The sequence below is a fragment of the Clytia hemisphaerica genome, unplaced genomic scaffold, assembly GCF_902728285.1.
Source record: "Clytia hemisphaerica strain Z4C2 unplaced genomic scaffold, Clytia hemisphaerica genome assembly, whole genome shotgun sequence".
NCBI lineage: Eukaryota > Metazoa > Cnidaria > Hydrozoa > Leptothecata > Clytiidae > Clytia > Clytia hemisphaerica.
The window spans coordinates 77,910-96,721 of record NW_027104598.1 but is presented as its reverse complement, the minus strand read 5'-3'; the positions used below and the strand labels follow the sequence as shown (position 1 = coordinate 96,721).

The 18,812-nt window shown below is 37.4% G+C and overlaps 2 protein-coding genes across 2 annotated transcripts in view; one reads left to right on the top strand and one right to left on the bottom strand.

Moving 5' to 3' along the window:
* LOC136824100 (uncharacterized) overlaps window positions 1-18,812 on the top strand; it is a 32,525-nt gene that overhangs the window by 12,694 nt on the left and 1,019 nt on the right. The window contains exons 2-7 of the mRNA XM_067080264.1: window positions 5,116-5,924; window positions 7,616-8,302; window positions 8,832-14,133; window positions 15,422-16,057; window positions 17,183-17,309; window positions 18,152-18,493. Of these exons, the coding sequence (XP_066936365.1) occupies window positions 9,517-14,133; window positions 15,422-16,057; window positions 17,183-17,309; window positions 18,152-18,493 (5,722 nt within the window). The 5' untranslated portion in view covers window positions 5,116-5,924; window positions 7,616-8,302; window positions 8,832-9,516. The remainder of the gene's footprint in view (window positions 1-5,115; window positions 5,925-7,615; window positions 8,303-8,831; window positions 14,134-15,421; window positions 16,058-17,182; window positions 17,310-18,151; window positions 18,494-18,812) is intronic.
* LOC136824096 (uncharacterized) lies at window positions 3,083-4,979 on the bottom strand. The gene is made up of 2 exons (XM_067080258.1): window positions 4,904-4,979; window positions 3,083-3,663 (listed from the first exon to the last, which is right to left on the bottom strand). Exons 1-2 carry the CDS (start codon window positions 4,977-4,979, stop codon window positions 3,083-3,085), a joined length of 657 nt encoding a protein of 218 aa, XP_066936359.1.

The following is an 18,812-nucleotide window of genomic DNA, read 5'->3' as shown; positions in this document are numbered from 1 at the left end:
CGTCCACATTCCTCCCTTGCGACATGGAAATACTGCGATCGATTAGGTCACCCTCGCCGTTTGTATTTACAGGCTAAATGAACCTTGAAGGGGATGTAACCAGAAGAACAAACTGGAAAATAAAGGACTCGTTGAATTTTTGAGTAATATGAGTAATATTATAATTCATGGTAATATGTTTTAATTCAATGTAAAATATATGTTTTTAAAAATGACCAAGATATTTTTAAATATAAATAATTACCATAAATTTGCAAAATAATCATACAGTTCTTGATAACAATTAAATTGCATGACTGGGAGAACGTTGTATGATCTGCAGTTGGTTGGCGCGGGTTGCTTCTTGGTGTCTGAAATAGAAAATGACAAAATATTAATTATTCCATGAATTTATTAGACATTTTCAACTAAAAAATTTTTCTCAAAGAATTATCTCATCACAACACCTTGAAAGTTTACGTTCTTTATCGCCTTTAATGCCGATAAGGGTACACGTTTTTAATAAGAACATCAAAAGTTTTTGAAGCCTTCGGATGTTCTTAACTTTTTGAGTTTTAAGCCTAAAAATGTTCTTAACATGTTCTTTTTTTCGCCATTTTTTTAGTATTTTTATTCATTTTTTTTAAGAAATCAGGTGTTTTAGAGTCCTTGAAGCCTAAAAAGGTTCTTAACATGTTCTTAACATTTTGGCCATCGAAGATTTATGTTCTAATATAGTTTGTCCTGATAAAAGAAGTGTACTAATTGTATGTTTTCGAATTGATTTTGTCTCAAATCTTTTCTATAAACCTTATTTCGTTTCTAGAAGAAAGAATATTTGACACTCACCAAGATTCTCTCCATGTTTGGGAATTCGCGTTCTCAAAGTCCACGGTCAACTGCTTGACCGCACGTAACACGGGGGTCACATTCCACGTTGACAGGTACGTCCGACATGTTATCATCAACGGTTCCAATCGAGCCATCAAGACCATAACAAAAATCTCCACGTTTTGTTCCTATTAAAACAAATGAAGCAATTGGATTAATTATTAGGATCTTAAAGTTGATTTTTTGAGTCCTTGGATATCAAACATTTAATATTTAAGATTAATCCCTTTGAACTTTCGCCGTAAATTTCACCTGAAATAGTGGAAAAAAAATTCCAATAGTTTTTAAAATGGGGAATCTTTTTTTAACTAAATCTTTTTTCGGGGGAACTGCTTCTTAAGAATTGGAAGTAATTTTCTTTTCCTGTCAATATTAGATAACTTAAAAGCGCATCAAGAATATAGGCATTTTTTATAATGTTGATTTGTGCTTTACAACAAAGTACTTGCTATAATATGTTGATTACAGTGGAGTCTCTTTAACCCGAACCTCTATAACTCGAATTTCTCCTAAACTCGAACAAATTTTCAGGCCCCTTAGACAATGCCTTATAAATGTTACTCCATATTTCGACATAAATTCGTGTACCCCATGCGTGTATAAGTTCTAGAGACTCTGCTGTGACTAAGATGGTTTCTTTCTGTACTTAAAAATATTTTTTACCTCACCATCAGAGACTCTTGATCTTGCTGGGCTACCAGCTCTTAAACAGGTATTGGCTACAGGTGCTTTACTAGATTTGCATCCGGGGGGGCAGCTGGGCAAAAGGACCGACGGGTATGTGCGGGTCCTAAGGGTACCTTTTCCAATATGTTTAAAATGCACTGTAAGGGTCGGAAAAACTAGAGATGCACTGTAAGGGTAGAAATTTCAGAAAATTCTTGAAAAATCTAGATATTTTGACCAAAAATGCTAGAATTTTGACCATTTTTTGCACGAAAGGGATCGAAAATTTGGGGGAAAATGCACTCTAAGGGTACGATTTTCACTGATTTTTGCTGCACTGTAAGGGTGCAATTTTAAAAGCCAATTTTTGTCCCGCACATACCGTCAGTCCGCAAACCCAGTGCCCCCCCCCGGGGATTTGCATCTGAAGCTTGGGTTTCCACCTTTCTTAACTTACCACAACTGTTGTATGGTTGGACTGCATTGCCGACCAACAGTGAGACTTGAAGCGAATAATCACCTTCTGGTAAGTTGGTTGGAATTCCAATAGTGGTGTCGTATCGTTCAACATCTCCAGTTTCTTATAGTGAAAATAAATAAATATAGTTTTGTATTGTGTTCATGGTTGTCTGATTATATCATTGATATCTTATATAAAACACTAGATAGAGCTACTTTGTATTTGATGAAAGATAGGCTTGATCGATCAAATTACCGGCACCAAACTATGGTCTATTTATCAAAGATGGCGGATTGTTTTGATTCAAATAGGGACGGAGTAGCTAAATCTAGTGTTTTATTAAGATATCTGTGGGTTATGCAGCAACAAGCGCCTTTTACTGGTGAAAAGCTTATAAGCAACACCGGTTGCATTTATTGATGTCCCCGATAGACTTAGTTTCCAAATATCTTAGAATATCTCCAATGTACATTAAATTCATTTGTGCCCGTTACGAGAAGCGCTCAGAAATGGCACCCAAAGTAAGAAGTCTGCGATCGCAGTCGGAGGCGACCAGAAGGCTCCTCTTTCGATAGCTATCTCCCCGAAGGTAGGGGAGGACACTACTCTTTCTTCCTGGATCGCTCCACTTACCCTTGATCCTTCTCTTAATTGCTGAGCATCAAGCAGAGAGGTATTGAGTACCTTTTTTGGGAACCTTTGGTATGACCCGGATGATGGGGTACTTTACCATTGCACTACGGTCATAGTAGGTACCTGAAGTAGGTACATTTTATACAGTATGGTAGTTCGTTAAAACCTAAGAAAAGGGTTCTTGATAGGCTGCTGGCATCCACTAACGGATTCGTGCACCTTATGGACTATACTACCTGGGGTTTTGTAGAAGCCTGCGATTCAGAATATGTTCTTGACCGTTCCTTAGTATTATCAAATCTACATTCTTACTTGCTTGGTATTCACAACCAGGTCTTCCATTACATGGATGTTTGCAATCTCCATATTGATATTTGCCTGGTCTTTCGTCATGTCCATAACAAGCAAACTTCATCACTTCAATCCACCAGCAGAATCACCAGAACCATCAAATCACTCAGCAGATTCACCAATACCATCAACTCCACCAGCAGATTCACCAAAACTATCAAATCCACCAGCAGATTCACCAAAACCATCAACTCCGGCAGCAGAATCACCAGATCCATTAAATCCATCAGCAGATTCACCAGAACCATCAACTGCACCAGTATATTCAACTGAACCATCACCTCCACTAGTATATTCACCAAAACCATCAACTCCATCAGCAGAATCACCAGAAACATCAATTCCACCAGAAATTACACCAGAACCATCAATTCCACCAGCAGAATCACCAAAACCATCAACTCCACTAGCAGATTCACCAAAACCATCAACTCCATCAGCAGAATCACCAGAACCATCAATTCCACCAGCAATTTCACCAGAACCATCAATTCCACCAGAACCATGAACTCTACAAGCACATTCACCAGAACCTTCGAATCCACCAGCAGAATCACCAGAACCATCGACTCCACCAGCAAGTTCACCAGAACCATCATATCCACCAGCAGATTCACCAAAACCATCAAATCCACCAGTATATTCACCAGAACCATCAACTCCACCAGTACATTTACCAAAACCTATAATTTCCCAGTGATTTTTTCTGGGGTCACATCTTGGGGCAAGTGGGGTCACATCTTGGGACAGCTTTTCGGGTCACATCTTGGGGCAAACGGGTCACATCTTAGGGCAGGTTTCACATTTTGCTTTGAGGCAATTGGGTCACATCTTGGGGCATGTTTCACATCTTAGGGCTGTACAAGGTTTTACAAAAATTTTCCGGAAATACGTTTTTAGTTTGGTTAAAGATGCACCATCTAAGACAATGAATTTTTCAAAATGTTTCTCTTTTGCCGAAAGTAAGGTCCTCAAAGTTTCTTTTTATCAAATTTTTTCATTGCGATTTTTAAATTTTCAGATTTAGGAATAGTTGGCCTACAAAGAAGGTCATGTTATTTCAGAAAAAGGGAAATTTCCCCACGAAATCTTAAAGGCACAAACGATTTGGAAGCGCTCTAACTTAGGTTGGGTAGAGTAAGGATAGAGTTTTAACATTACGACCTTAGGATTCCAAAAGTTCAAGAATGGAAGGCTCAGGGCTCAGAATATATCCTGGAAGTCTACACACCCCTCCCGAATTGAAAAATTCGATTAAATTTAACAAATAATAGTCCAAAAGCGACTTTCTCGCTTGAACATAGTATGGTTACATCAGACAGAAATTTATATTTTGTTAAAAGGCAAATATTAAAAAGTCACTATGGTCAGAGCCCTCAAGTATACCCTATTCTATTTTTTTCTTTGCAGCTCAGGAGAAGCGAAAAATTACTAATCCTAACTATTAACCTTTTCAAAGCCGCTTACTTTTTTGAAAAAGGCCGAAAAGTTCATCATTTTTTTCTGGAAATTTATTCTTTCAAAGGCAATTTCTCGACCAGGAAAAACGATTCAGGTAACTTTGGTATCGTTGGAAAGCTCTTTCTCTCAGCTACAAAAAATAGCGGATTTTTTTTCTCTGAGTCTCAAGTGGTCAGGAGTTATGATCAAAAGACTGTGTATCGGTAAAATGGCCTTTTCAAAACGTATATATACGTATTCTGGCTTCTAAGGGTTAATTTGAAAATTCAAGTAACAGTTATATTTGAGATTATTATAAAAAATCGGTTGTGAAATGGCGCATTCCATTCCATATTCATAACAGGAGCTGGACAAAAAATACCAGGGATAATCTTAAAAGAATATCTAAGTTGTTTGAAGAAATATTTTTTAATTTCTCGGAGGGGTAAAAAGTTATTCTAAAATCTCTAGTGGGTAACTGACTGATTTTAGTTCGTCCGCCATCACATTCAAGATATGAAAAGATCTTTTCCAAGGATTTCTTTGCTAATTTTGCCATTTTCCAGAGGGTATCCACACATTTTCAAGAATTTTTTTGACTTGATTAGGTATTCGTTTAACCCCCCTGTATGGATTTTTACTGGAGCAGCCCAATTCATAACTGTATTTTCATTGCTAATTCATTTTATTTGCAGGTCATGTTGTTGCAAATGATCCATAATGGCTGAGTCAGATGAGCGCGAAAATGTTTTCAGCATACTTAAAGCCTGTTCAGTCTACAAGACGAGAGATGAGTTTTGTATCCCTGGTGGTCTTCTGAAGGTAGAAGGTAAAGACAAAGAATACGTGGATGACAACTTAATCCCAATTTTCGTATATGATGTACCGAACGAGAGTTTCACTGTGGAAGATAATAAAGAATCAGAGAACAAACCAAATTCAATTTTCTTCGAGATTTTCAAGACTAGAGATATTATATCTTCTCATTTCATTATTATCAAAGTCGCTGATATGTTGGATGGAGAATCTCAGATGAACCGTGATCGAACGATCGAAGCGTTGTTGAAAAAGGGAGTAACTTTCAATGGAAAGAAATACAATATTGTTGGTTGCAGTAACTCACAAGTTCGGAATAAATCCTTTGTTTTTATGAACGATTCCAGAAAACAATGTGATGCCCAAATCAAGGATATTGTACCAGACGTTGATGAAATAGCCAGGAAGAAAGGAATTGCAAAGAGGGTCAAATATGTTGGTTTGTTGTTTACAGGCTGTAAATATATTCTCAACTTACCGCACAAATTTCAAGTCCAAGAAGCTGGAAGTGCTAAGATTGAAAAATACGATTTTACAGATGGTTGTGGAATGATTTCGTTGAAACTTGCAAAAGAACTTGTTCAATGCAATCCGGTTCTCAAGCAGGATTGGAAAGATGAAATTCCATCAGTTTGGCAAATTCGTTTCTATGGTAATATCGGTGATTCTGGATTTTGGTTGTGTAAAGGTATAATATTTGTTTTTTAATCCGAGAAAGGGGAATCATGACAAACACTACAGATTTCCTGATTTTTTTTATATATTGATATCCTCTCTTCCTGTTTTAGTAAGAGGCTTTTAAGCTAGTAGAATAAAGAGGTTGAATACATAAATGTGGACTGCCCTTAGCAGCTGCTTCTTAGACAAGGGGTGCCGAAATTGGCAGATCACTAGTTTTGTGGCACTTCTTTTCTTTTTACACTCCTGATGAGAAGTTGATCGCGTACTTTTGGCTAAAATACGTTTCTTATATGCAAAACGGTTATAAAGTATATCCAGGCTCAAGTCTTGAAGCATTGGCTAAGCATGTGCTAAGCCTCAGTTTGCGCAATCTCAAAAATTAAATCTACTGTAATTTCAAAATTTACTTGAAATGAAAGCAGAGACAACTTAATTCCACATTTTTGATTGTTTTTTATGTTTTCACTGTCATTAAATATGTACTTCCATTTACACAATTTTCGAAAATTTACCCTTTGATTTTAAAAAAGTTTGTAAGCTTTCAAAGAAATATGTTTCTCACTGATTTTAGGACTAAAAGTCCCTTATTGTACACTGGCGACTGACCTTTATAAACCCTGGACCAAGCTATGTCAGCCATTTTTTATCGGAGTTTTTTGAAAGTGGTACCCGCAAAGAAGCCACTTTCAGAAAAACTCCGATTTTGCTTGGCCGGGATTGAGAAACTTGGTCCAGGGTCTATATGAAGGTCAGTGTCCTTGTATTATTCAAAGTAAATTTTAAACACTCATGATATGCACCATTGCAATTTTTTCTGACAATACATTACGGATTCAATAGCTGATTGGTTGTAAGTGACGTAAAATCAGTCAACACGTCACTTTCAACCAATCAGCTGAGTTATGGAAGACATTGCAATGGTGCCTATCATGAATAGTTTACACTCTCAAATTCGATCTTTAAGCGAGCAAACATATACCTTCAATTAGAGAAACGCTCGAATTACAGAAGAGAGTGATTTAAAGAACTTTTCAGCTGAGGAGGAGGGAATATTTTTTCGAATTACAGAAAGATCTTAACAATTCATGATATTCATGATGTAATCTTTGCGCCTAAACAATAGATGTGACGTAACAACTTTGCCGCCATTATTGGTGGCAAAAAATTGTCCCGCTAACCTATTTTGTATTGAAACCGCGGGTTTAAGAAAAAGAAAGCTTAATATCCTGTGACGTAATATAATAGAATTAAATATCTTTTGGAAATCTATTGCAGATTATTAAAGAATTTCAATGAAAGAGTTTTTTCTTTGATTTTGAGTATTTGGACTTCTGTATTAATCTTTTCTCATTTTTTCCGGGGGTCCTTGCTTGGAAAACATTGGGGAACGCATTTGTTTTGCCACCAATAATGGCGGCCAAATGTTTTGATTCGGAGTGTCAATCAACGAAAAGATTACATAAGATTACATCATGAATATCATGAATAAAGGTTCAAATTAAAAAAGGGTCGACTGTATAGAGTTTGAATATCAACCACATCCTACATTTCCAGTCTAAGATTTTAAATTTAATTCATTTTTCATGGTTTTTGTACACTTAGAGAGTAAAGTTTCCGACCCTGTTTCTCTTATCATTAGAACAGACCCAATACCTGGTTTTATAAAAGTTTTTAAAGTTTGCAATTATTTCATTCCAGGTGTTTTTGTGGTTGATTACAACGAGGAAACACATTCAACAATCACAGTCAGAAGATCAATGATGAAAATAAAAGTCAGTGAACGACATGGTCCATACCTTGGAATAGTGGACACCAGTATCAATGCAAGATTTGGCAAACTAAACAAGCAATTCGTTACACTGATGAGCCAGACTGTAAACAAGGATGATTTGTTGAGTATCCAAAAAAACTATCTGGATCTTGTCAACAATTGCAGGCATGACGCCATGAAAGCATTTAAAGCTTCGTTATTACTACAAAAAGAATCCACTTTCAACCGTTTGATTAAAAAAAACCCGAGCAAGCCTACTGCGTACACTCAACTGATGTCTCAAATTGAAGGAGAATTCAAAAAGATGTCCAAGAAGAATATGACAGATGTTAAGTGCAGGATACAGATACCTTTAGCTGCGTCTCGGTTACTGTTTGGTGCTGCTCTTCCTGAATATTTGCATCAATACTTACAAGATGGCCAGTGTATTGTTGCCACGGAGATGGGTTTTCACCTTGGTGATGTGATTGTTAGTAGAAGTCCATCCTATTCACCAGGAGATATTCAGATTCTCAATGCAGTTCAACCACCAGAAGGCTTTCCAATACAGATGAAGAATGTGATTTTGTTTTCGACGCAAGGTGATCGTCCAGTGGCTGACAAGATGAGTGGAGGTATGGTCAACCTTAATTACACATTGAATATCTTTTAAAATTGATATTCTAATTCAATTTGAGGTTTTTGCGTCTCAAAGACTTAATGGTCAAGTTGTATTGTCAACTAATTTTTGAATATAAGGTCCTGTCTTAAAGTCTATCTGTGTAAGGGTCACCTCTTCAGCAAAAATCATTCACTCTAAGGGTCGGCTTTCATAAATGTCTTCGTCGCATAAACTATGGGACTTTCAACTCTATATTCATCTTAGAAAATGAAACCAAACGATATTAATATTGTGGAATTTGCTTGAAAAAAACTTAAATTTGTACTATTTTTTCTTTCTTTTCAGCCAAATTTCGTCTTCAATTGTCCTAATATTTTGGTCAGAATATGTCCTAATTTACAAACTGATTAGTCAAATATTGACTGGGAGCTCTTCACTTCTTTGAGCTGTTTTCTTTTGTTGTTGTCTATTCTTACAGGTTATATGTTTAAGATATAATGTTTTGTCTATTATCTTCATATTGTCTGCTTTTCCTCTTATAGGCGATTTGGATGGTGATTTATACCTTGTGGTCTGGGACGAGACCCTTCTCAAATATGCTGATGTCATCAAGAGTGAAGTTGCGATGGATTTTGATGATACTCCTAAATGTCGCTCTCATCAACCGGAGCAAGATTGGATCACCTATGTTGCTCGTTGGGATAACTCAGTCCTTGGTCAAATTGATAGCTGTTTTTACAAGATTGCAGACGAGTTCGGTGTCAAATCAAAAGAATGTAAAGAGCTTTGTCAAATCTTTTCAAGAGCTGTTGATAATATACCAGATGATGTTAAAAGATTGAAACAAATTTCAGCAAGGAAAGATGATTTTCATGATGATGAGCAGTCTGTGTGGAGCCAAATGACAAATGAAACCAGTGTCCTTTTCAATCATATCAACAAAATAGGAAAACCTTCACTTGGCGACTGGAATCGATTACATGAAAGTATGGTATATATTGAAATTGATGTTCTGGAAAGATTTACCAACTCACCTTTCATTAAAGATTGTTTGGGTGACACACATAGATGGATAGATCAAACTATGGGAAGGTGGAAACAGATTCTAAAGAAATGTAATACCAAGAGGTTCATGATCATGATGTCCAATGTAGATTTGATTGTTACGATGACGAATGCAACAAAACTCACAGCACTTCACCTGAATATCATAAGGAACAATGGTTGATGAGATTGAACCAAGATCTTGGCAAATTTATTCAACCGTTTCAAGATCAAAGAGATCAACTGGAGCAGAAGTTGCAACACTGTGAGATGTTGAGAAAACAGATGGTGGAAAAAGATCAAACAGCCAAACGTCATTTTGCACAAAGACTTCGAAAGTTTTATGAAAATAAAGACCTTTTGGAGGATTGTGCAAATAATATATTGTCTTTATGGGAGCATAAAACTAACCTGGAAAATTTACATTCTGAACGATTGAACAAGCCAGGAGGATATAGTGAGATAGGCAAGAAAGTTGAACAGCAGGAGATGCTTTTGATGCAGTTCTTTTATGACATCAAAAATAAAATACAAGAAATGGCAAGAATCTTTGATCAAAATGAAGTGGATTTTCCTTCCATTGAGAGGCTTGGGACTGACGATCTTCCCGCTTTTGTTATTCAGTTGCTCTTAACTTATTTTCAAAAATTAGAGGACAGCTACCAACAGCTGAGAGAATTAACCAACCATGACAATATACACAAATCTACAGTGCTTAGCAGATCTGAGTCTATAAACCAGTTGAACAAGCTACGTCGAAAGCGAACAGAATGTCATCAAGAAATTGAGACATGCAAACACGAACAACATACCTTGGAGACGAAGCTGATGGAAAAGGAAAAGATGGAGAAACGATTATCAGGTCTGCTTGTTTCTGAAGATATAGCAAACATCGTCGATGCGTTGTTTGAGACGAAGCTATGGAGTAATGAATTCGAAACAACTAAAGAAAGATTTATCAATTATTTTTTATCAGTAACACATGTTCAACCTTCAAATCCACGATATCAAAGTTTCCAACAGAATGTAAGATATGAAATTCAAAAAATCAGTCAAGCTACCGCAGAAGCACACCACCGGTGCAAAAACATTGTTGATAAAAGAGGAGTGTTGGAAAAGAACATGTTACGGATTGACAATGAAATCGAGAGGATTAAACTTGATTTGGCTAAACTGGAAGAAATTCCCAGACCAATTTACAGCACACAAGAACATGAGCTACTAACTGAAGAATGTAACAAAACCATCAACGAAGAACAACTAGCTGGTTTTGGGTTAGCGTTAAGCTCTTTAGAAAACGAAATTGAAATCCTTTTCAAAATAGAGAAAGTCACTCGTGATAAGCAAATCAACAATACCAAGGCATTGAACTTATCGTTTCGGCGTGAGTTAGTCCGATGTAAACGGGACACCACGAAGTTCAATTTGCCAGTTTTTCGGAAACGAGAAGAGATCTTATCATCTTTGACCACTCACGATGCTGTCATTATTGTTGCTCATACTGGGAGCGGGAAGAGCACTCAAGTTCCACAATATTTGGCAGATGATTTGCACAACGTTTTGAATCTAAAGGACAAGTTCCCAAAGATTGCCTGCACTCAACCAAGACGTGTTGCATGCATGAGGATCGCGGAACGGGTCGCGAAGGAATATTCTGGAGCTGTTCCGATACCACGAAGTTTACAATCAGCATCAACATCTTCAAAAGTATATGGTGATCGAAGAGTGGTTGCATACCCACTTTTTGCAAAGTTGGCTATGACAGACCAAGAACGTGCATTGGACACTGATGATAGGGTTGGATATGATCGAGATTACAAGAAGAAAGAAGACAGATCGGAGAATGATCACAGACAAGAATCTACACAGGAAAGATATTCTGATTTGAAAGGAAAGTTTGGTGACATTGGAGGATGGGTTGGTTTTCATGTTGGTTCAAAGGGGAAACCTGGCGATGAGAAGAAACAGTCGAGGAAGATTTCTAAAGATACAAGAATCTGTTTCGTAACAGAAGGATTGTTATTGCAGAAGTTGAAAAGAACCAATATGCAAACCTCATATGATTGTATAATCCTTGATGAAGCACACGAACGAGGAAGTGATACCGATCTTCTACTGGCGCATTTACGTGACATTGTCAACAATAACAATAAAGCTAATAATGGGGAGAATCTGAAAATAGTTATCATGTCAGCATCCATAAACGCTCAAGCATTTTCAATGTTTTTCAACAATTGCCCAATCGTGAATTGTGAAGGTAAAATGCATGATGTTTCCTTACGTTACAAACCTTTATTGAATCATGATGCTGATGATGTGGACCAAAGTATTGAAGAGTTTGTAGATGCTAATAAGAAGAGAATCGTGAAGGGTAGGAGCAAAGGCGAAAAGAAAGGAAAAGCAGTGGATTCACTCATTAAACACGTTGTTAATATCATTTTTGATGATATTGTGACCGAAACCGTCGAAGGAGCACCAATCCAACGTGCCACAGCTGATGGTGACGTGCTTGTGTTTCTACCAGGTCAATCTGAGATCTTCAAATGTGTTGAAGAGATCAATAAACGTGCTTTAGAGGAACTGAAGGAAGTCAACAAAATCCATGAAGGAAAAGAAAAAAGACCCCAGAAGAAAAGAAAGAGCAGAAATTTTGCCACTCAACGCAAATTTAATACAAAGAAGGTGGTTTGTTGCACCAACATTGCAGAAACTTCTTTAACCATCCCAGGAGTGACGTATGTGTTGGATTCTGGGAAAGCGAAAAAGATGCTTTACAACAACAGGCTGCGTTTGGCCACTCTCAAAATGGTAGACATCTCACAAGCATCTGCTAAACAGAGGAAAGGACGTGCTGGGCGTGTTCAACCAGGACAATGTTATCGATTATATAGCAAAGAGCACCACGAAGAAACAATGGAAGCTTTCGACGAACCAGCAATGAAGCAAATGTCCATTGATAAGTTGTATCTGGAAGCAATGGACGTCTCAAGAGGATTGGAGAATATTCATTTAATGAAAGACGCACAACCTGATCCAGAATCGATTCAAAATGCCAAAGAACGTCTTTTGAATCTCGGTTTCCTGTGCAAGAAAAATCAAAGCTTTTTCAAACAAGAAGTTGATATTTCTCCAGATGGTAAATTTGCATTATCGTTGATGGGAGATGTCTCTTTAGAAGGCGCGAAAATGGTTTTAGCAGCTCAACCATATGGTAGAGTGTGCGATACTATCACTCTGGCAGTTCTTCTCGAAGGGAATATATATACCGATGAAGAAACCAATATCGAACGCGCAAAATATACCAATAATCTTGGAGATCATTTAACCATTCTTAATTTGTACAAGAAATTTGAGCAAAAGCTGAAGTCTGCGAATCTGGAAACTGTGGAAAGCTGGTGCGAGACAATGGGGTTGGATTTTAACAGCCTTAAGCAGATATCGAAATCCATCGATCAAGTGTATAAAACGATAAAAGCTGACAGCAGTTGCTCCATTGGATCGTTGGTCAAGAAAGAAGAAACAACTTTAAGACAACGTTCGAAAGAGAGAACTAAACATCTTGCAAAGAAGGAGATCACCAATTTGGTCAGTGATCCAAAAACCCTGATGAAAATCGTCATAGCTGGATACTTTCATAATATTTGTGTATGTAACGATCCTGAATTTATGAAAGCTGGCTATTCAATGATAACACCAATCGCCAATGAAGGTGAGGAGCATCAAGGCGTTCATTTGCTGAAAGTGATGCTGAATAAAAATTCACATCTCAACGAGCCAGGTGACATTGTGAAAAATTCCACCATTATTTTTTATAAATTGTTTGAATCGAGGAATGGTTTCGTTGTGACTACAACATCAAGTCGTGTTCATAATGATTGGATCATTGAAGCTGCCAGTAAGCGATGGAAGGAACGTACCATCAATGATATTGAAAAGATCAAAAATATTGTCCAGTGCAGAAAGCTGCAATTCATTGGTAATCCTGTTCTTTCCAGAATCGACAAAGATGAGATTGAGTGTGAAGTCGAGAAGAAAAAGATTCGGAGATTGGCTTATATTGAAAAGAAGAGTAATGCAGCAATCGAGACCTTCTATCCAATCTCTGAGATCAGGATTTATGGTTCAACCAAGGAAATTGATGAATGTTACCTGGAAGTTTCCAGAATGGTGACGCATTATCATTATGAGGTGTTGGCTTCAGACCAGACAAGGAACTATCCTACTCAAGAAACAACAGAGCCATTATGTGAAGTTGAAACTGGTCTTATTGTGAAAGGACAACCAAAGATTCCACGTCCTTCCTTATCTCAGGAATTCAATAAATGGCATCACAGACGTTTAGTATTGGAAGATAGAGATGGCAAACTAACGAAGGCAGGAATTTTAAAGATGTTGGAAGAACTAAAACCAGTTTGCAAAGATGAGACATTTTGTGAACCAAATATTACCATTGATGGTGGTACATTTGCTAAAATTCGATTCGACGAAAACGATTTAGCTGTGAAGTATGAATATATGCTGCGACACCAGAAAAGGATGGGCAAATATTTCTCTGCAAACACCAGAGTTTATATTGATCAAGAAATTGAATGGAGTGTGATAGATACGGCGATTTATCCTTCAATAGAGAAGTTGATGAATTATTATACTTCCACCAAATTGGTCATCAAGAAGGAGACGAAAATGTTTTGTATCAAAATGCGAAACAAAGCTGAAAACCAAGAAATTGGAATGGAAAAGAATCTGGCTGATTTCCAGAGCAGCCTTGATCAAATTGTTGAAAGACTACAACTAAATAAGGTTAGTTCCACTTTTTGCTTTTCCCAGCTGGCACACAACGTTGTTTCAACGTTCATATAACGTTATATGGACGTTAGGAACATTAGATAAACGTCGAAAAAACGTTGTGTGCCAGCTGGGTTGCTTCGAAAATATCATAGCGTACATACACTGTGATGACAGATCGTAATTCTATTTAGCGCATATTCAACGAGAACAATAGTAACCATAGTAACCAAGCAGGTATCGCTTACATTTGGATGTTTCTGTGATTAGTTTCTTTCAAAGAGGCCTTTTTTGATGGTGATTTCATTTTTGACTCTTAGCAAGGAAACCGTCAAATGTAAATACATTCCCTTCTCACAGATCCGGTAGAATTTTTTCAGCCATTGGGGGTAAAAATAATGGAGCAAAACTCGATGAGGATTGATATTTTCATGCTTTTTATTGCTGGGGATTTGAATTTCATTGTTTTCGAGCCAGAAAAATCCAGTGGGGATGGAGGAAATCGCGGAATATTTTGCAGTGAGGATTTGCTTATCTGATTATTTTCAGTGGAGACAATGATTAGGATATAATTTTCCACTGGGGAAGATATTAGCAGCGAGATTATGTATGTGTGTTTTTCAGCGACGGAGACGGTAAGGTTCTAATTTGAGTAGATCCTGACCAATTGAGGACGACGGTAAATCAGCACTTTTACCGTCCTCGATTTTGCGAGGCTGAATTGCGGGTTTTTCCAAATCGCTTCAGTCACTCTACCGTCCTCAAAAGTGCAAGTACATAAACTCGGTATTATGGCCGGAAGGGTCCTAATGGGTCTGTGAGAAGGGGGTGTTGAAATATAGGAATCCTGTAAGAACCCATTTAAAAGATTTCATCCAATTGTCATTTCTCGACTTTGGGAAGCAGTTTGGGAAGAATTTGGAGGTTTTGCTTTGGGATCATAATCAGGAATCTATAGGCCAAAGTTATATCAACACCATCTGATTATTCGTCTTTTTGGTAATGGGCTTTTCCAGAAAAAAACCGTATACCGTCCATCCCTCTGTGGCTAGAAATGTTGTACCCCCTTGGAATTCCAGGCGATTTCAGGTTTAAACCCCGATGGAATTCTGAAGTTTGGGAGGATTTAAAAAGCTACCCCCATGGAATTCCAGTTATTTTTGACAGATTTTTGTATCTCCCTCTGGAATTCCGCCACATATTAAATATTATCCCCCTTGGAACGGAAATGGACCTCCTCAACAGGGAGTATACGGGTTTTTTTATGGAAAAGCCCAATTTTGATATTTCCTTATTTTTTTAGACATTTGGTTGTAAGCGGATTGAGATCACAGATTTGTCTTATGGCGAACGAGAATATTTCATGCAATATAAGTGTCCTGAAGAATTATGGAAAATGAAGAGTACAAAAGAAAAATTTGGTGTTGTAGTTTGGAAGACTCAAAATCTGTCTTTATTGGCCTTTGAGATTTTTGGTGAGCATGCAAAACGTGAAGAAATGGGTGAGAAGATACAGGCTTATATTGATACCTATCGGATGTGTCTACGTGATCAAAGTCGAGAATACAACGCTCAAATCCGTATAAGAAGCATCAATAACCTTAGTGTGATACTTCAAAACATGAAGGAGATACAGAGCAAAAATAAAGCTGTTAAAATTGATCTTCGTTTTGGTCAAAATGTGGGAAAAGCTGGAGAATTGCCAATAATGACTTTGGTTGGTGATGATAAACAGCTGTTACAAGATGCTAAACAGTATATCTATCAATTAATGTGTTGTGAAAAGCCTTTAGGCATCAATGATAGCGATAGCGTTTTGTGTCATTTTTGTCGAAAGACAATCGCCTTTGATAATGCCAGGCCACCAAGGAAGGTGAATCTAGCTGTGGGAGAGAATAAACAAGAATCAGATGAATCAGATATGGAGAAGAAACAAAAGGTGTGTATCTTTTTAATAACTCTACGTTGGGCAAAATCGAAATCCAAATATAAAAAAAGAACCCTGTGCCACAGACCCACTGGGACCCCAGCCCCACTGGTAAATTTGGCAAAAATTTCGTCCCCGGTGGGAAAATACCCTGGAATTTCAGCCCCACTGGGAAAATAACTTTGATTTCATTCCCATTCGAAATTCAAAGTTTAAAAATTGTACTCCAAGACCATCCCCACTGGATCATTAACCTTGGAACAATAGAATTATCCTCATCGGGATTTCGATAGGAGTTTTTATTCCCACTAAGGAAAAAAGTTCCAGTTGGGCTGCGAGACAGGGGTGTAGAAAAATAAAGACATTTTTCACGATTCTAGACCCCCGATTTTAAGGGCTGTTTGGTTCATTCATGTTTTGGTTCCTCATATTGGCCAAAATTAATTCCAAAACCTTGTCCACAAAATTGTTAATGTTAAATGTTTGTTTTATATCTTTATTTCCAAAGCCTTGTACAAAATCATTCTGAAGTCACAGCTTATAGTATTTGGATGCGATTACAGTATATCTCTTTTACTCGAATTCTTATAACTCGACGGACTGTCTCCTTAACTCGAACAAGTTTTCTTGTCTCTTTAGTTATAAACCTTCTCTCCCATAACTCGAAATTTCCTTAACTCAAACAAGTCTGTGTTCTCCGTGTGTGGTTGAGTTATGGAGACTCAAATATACAAGAGTCTGCTAAATCGCGTGCCACGCGTGCCAGCGTGCCAATGTGTCAGCGTGCCATGCAAGCACGCCGGATGGCACGCCGAAATTCGGATGGCACGCCGAAATTTTAATAACACGCCAAATTTGGATGGCACGCTGGCACGTTGACACGCCAAAGCACGTTGGCACGCTGGCATGCGTGGCACGCGATTAAGCAGACTCATTATACAATGGAGTCTCCATAACTCGAACACGCAAGGGGAACACAAATTTGTTCGAGTTAAGGAAATTTCGAGTTATGGAGAAGGTTTATAAGGCCTTGCCAACTGAAGGGACGAAAAAGCTTGCTCGAGTTTAGGAGACAATAGATTTATAGAGGTTCAGAAACTCAATTGTATTAAAATAGAAAGATCGCATTTCTTTAAGGACGGCAAGATTGTAGAGAATGAAGCGATAGTTGGTGACGTTGGAGTTCGATTGCTTTTATGTGGATGTACCTTTTGTGTGGAATGCTTGAAATGGTATATCAATGGAACATTGGAAAACCAAGAAGGTATGGAAATACAGTAGTTTGGAGATAATTTTTTGTTAAATTATCCAATAAGCGTCGTAAAATATTTTCTTTTTCTTTTTTCCCTCCTCTTTGTTCCCGTTAAGGGTCCAGCTCGCAACAAACTCGTTAACGGTTAAGAATTTAATTACACGATCTAAATCTTGTCCAAATCTTTACATATCGTGCATACTTCTTTGTAATTTGGAAGTTAAATGCTTTGAAAATTCACACATAAAACTCGTCAACACACCCTTGTCTCACAGCTCCGGGGAAAAACTTTCCCCACCAGTGGCGATAAAACTTTCTATCGAAATACCAATAATACGGATAAAAATTCTATTGTTTCAAGCTTAAAAATCCAGTACACGGATGATTTCGGAGTGTAATTTTTTACATTCAATTTCAAATGGGGCTGAAATGAAAGTAGTATTCTTCCAACCGGGGACGAAATTTTTGCCAAATTTTCCAGTATGGGGCTGGGCTCCCCTCAGGTCTGTAACACAGGGGTGTTGAGAAACTGGTTACAGGTTAATTCGATAAATCTTATCGGAGCTTTTGATTTTTCTAAAAAGCGATGCATTATGGGATTGTTTCGGGGTATTACAATAGAATTCCCTCTAGGAATCCCTAAGAGATTTCTATTATACTCCCGAAACAATCCCACAATGCATCGCTTTTTTTAGAAAAATAAAAAACTCCGATAAGATCTATAATGTGATAATGCTTAATAAGCGATGTACAATTTGTTCAAAGACTTAAGCCTGGATATGTTTATAAGCATTGTGCTTACCAAAAAAAAACTTCTTTGAAATATTCTGATTTCCTTTTCTTTCAATTTATAGTTCAAAAGATACACGAACCAATCCACTGTCCAAAGTGTAACAAGGTCCTTATGATTAAAGATCTCAACATACTACCAAACTACCTCAAAGAAAAAATCTGTAGAAAGATCTTTACCAATTACCTTCGAGCTCGACAAAAGGATGGAAGAAACCGAGAAAGATTCGATATCTGCAGAGAATGTAAAAGTATCTTTATTTACGACGTCGCCGATAAAGGAATCTTCCGTTGCTGGAACGATAAATGTCGTCTTATGTCGTGCAGTGTTTGTAAAAGACGTGTGATGAGCAATAATGAAATTGATTTCAAACAACACATGTCCTGTTGGACAGCAGAAAGATGTGGTAAGTATTGAACAGAACACGTTCTCGTTGCTGGAAAAAAACGATAGGTGAAATTAGGAGGCTTCAAAGTACCTGTAACCTAAAAATAAAGTTTCTAGTACCAAAAGAATGAAAAGCTCATTACCTTATCGGCCAAAACTTAGTCGGCCTTAATTTTAGTCGGCCTTAATTATTAGTCGGCCCTAATTTTAGTCACCTCGTCAAAATTTAGTCACTAAGGGCCGACTAATAATTAAGATCGACTAAGAATTTGGGCAATTTCTAAATTTACATGCAGATGGAAAATAGACACTTTTTAATGGTAATTCACTATAGTCAC

Bases quoted from the DNA above. Each gene is read 5' to 3' on its own strand.
- LOC136824096 (XM_067080258.1), bottom strand. From the start codon at position 4,979: ATGGCAAAATTAGCAAAGAAATCCTTGGAAAAGATCTTTTCATATCTT. The intron at 3,664-4,903 runs GTCAGTTACCCA...GGGAAATTATAG, and splicing joins TGGCGGACGAACTAAAATCA to GTTTTGGTAAATGTACTGGT.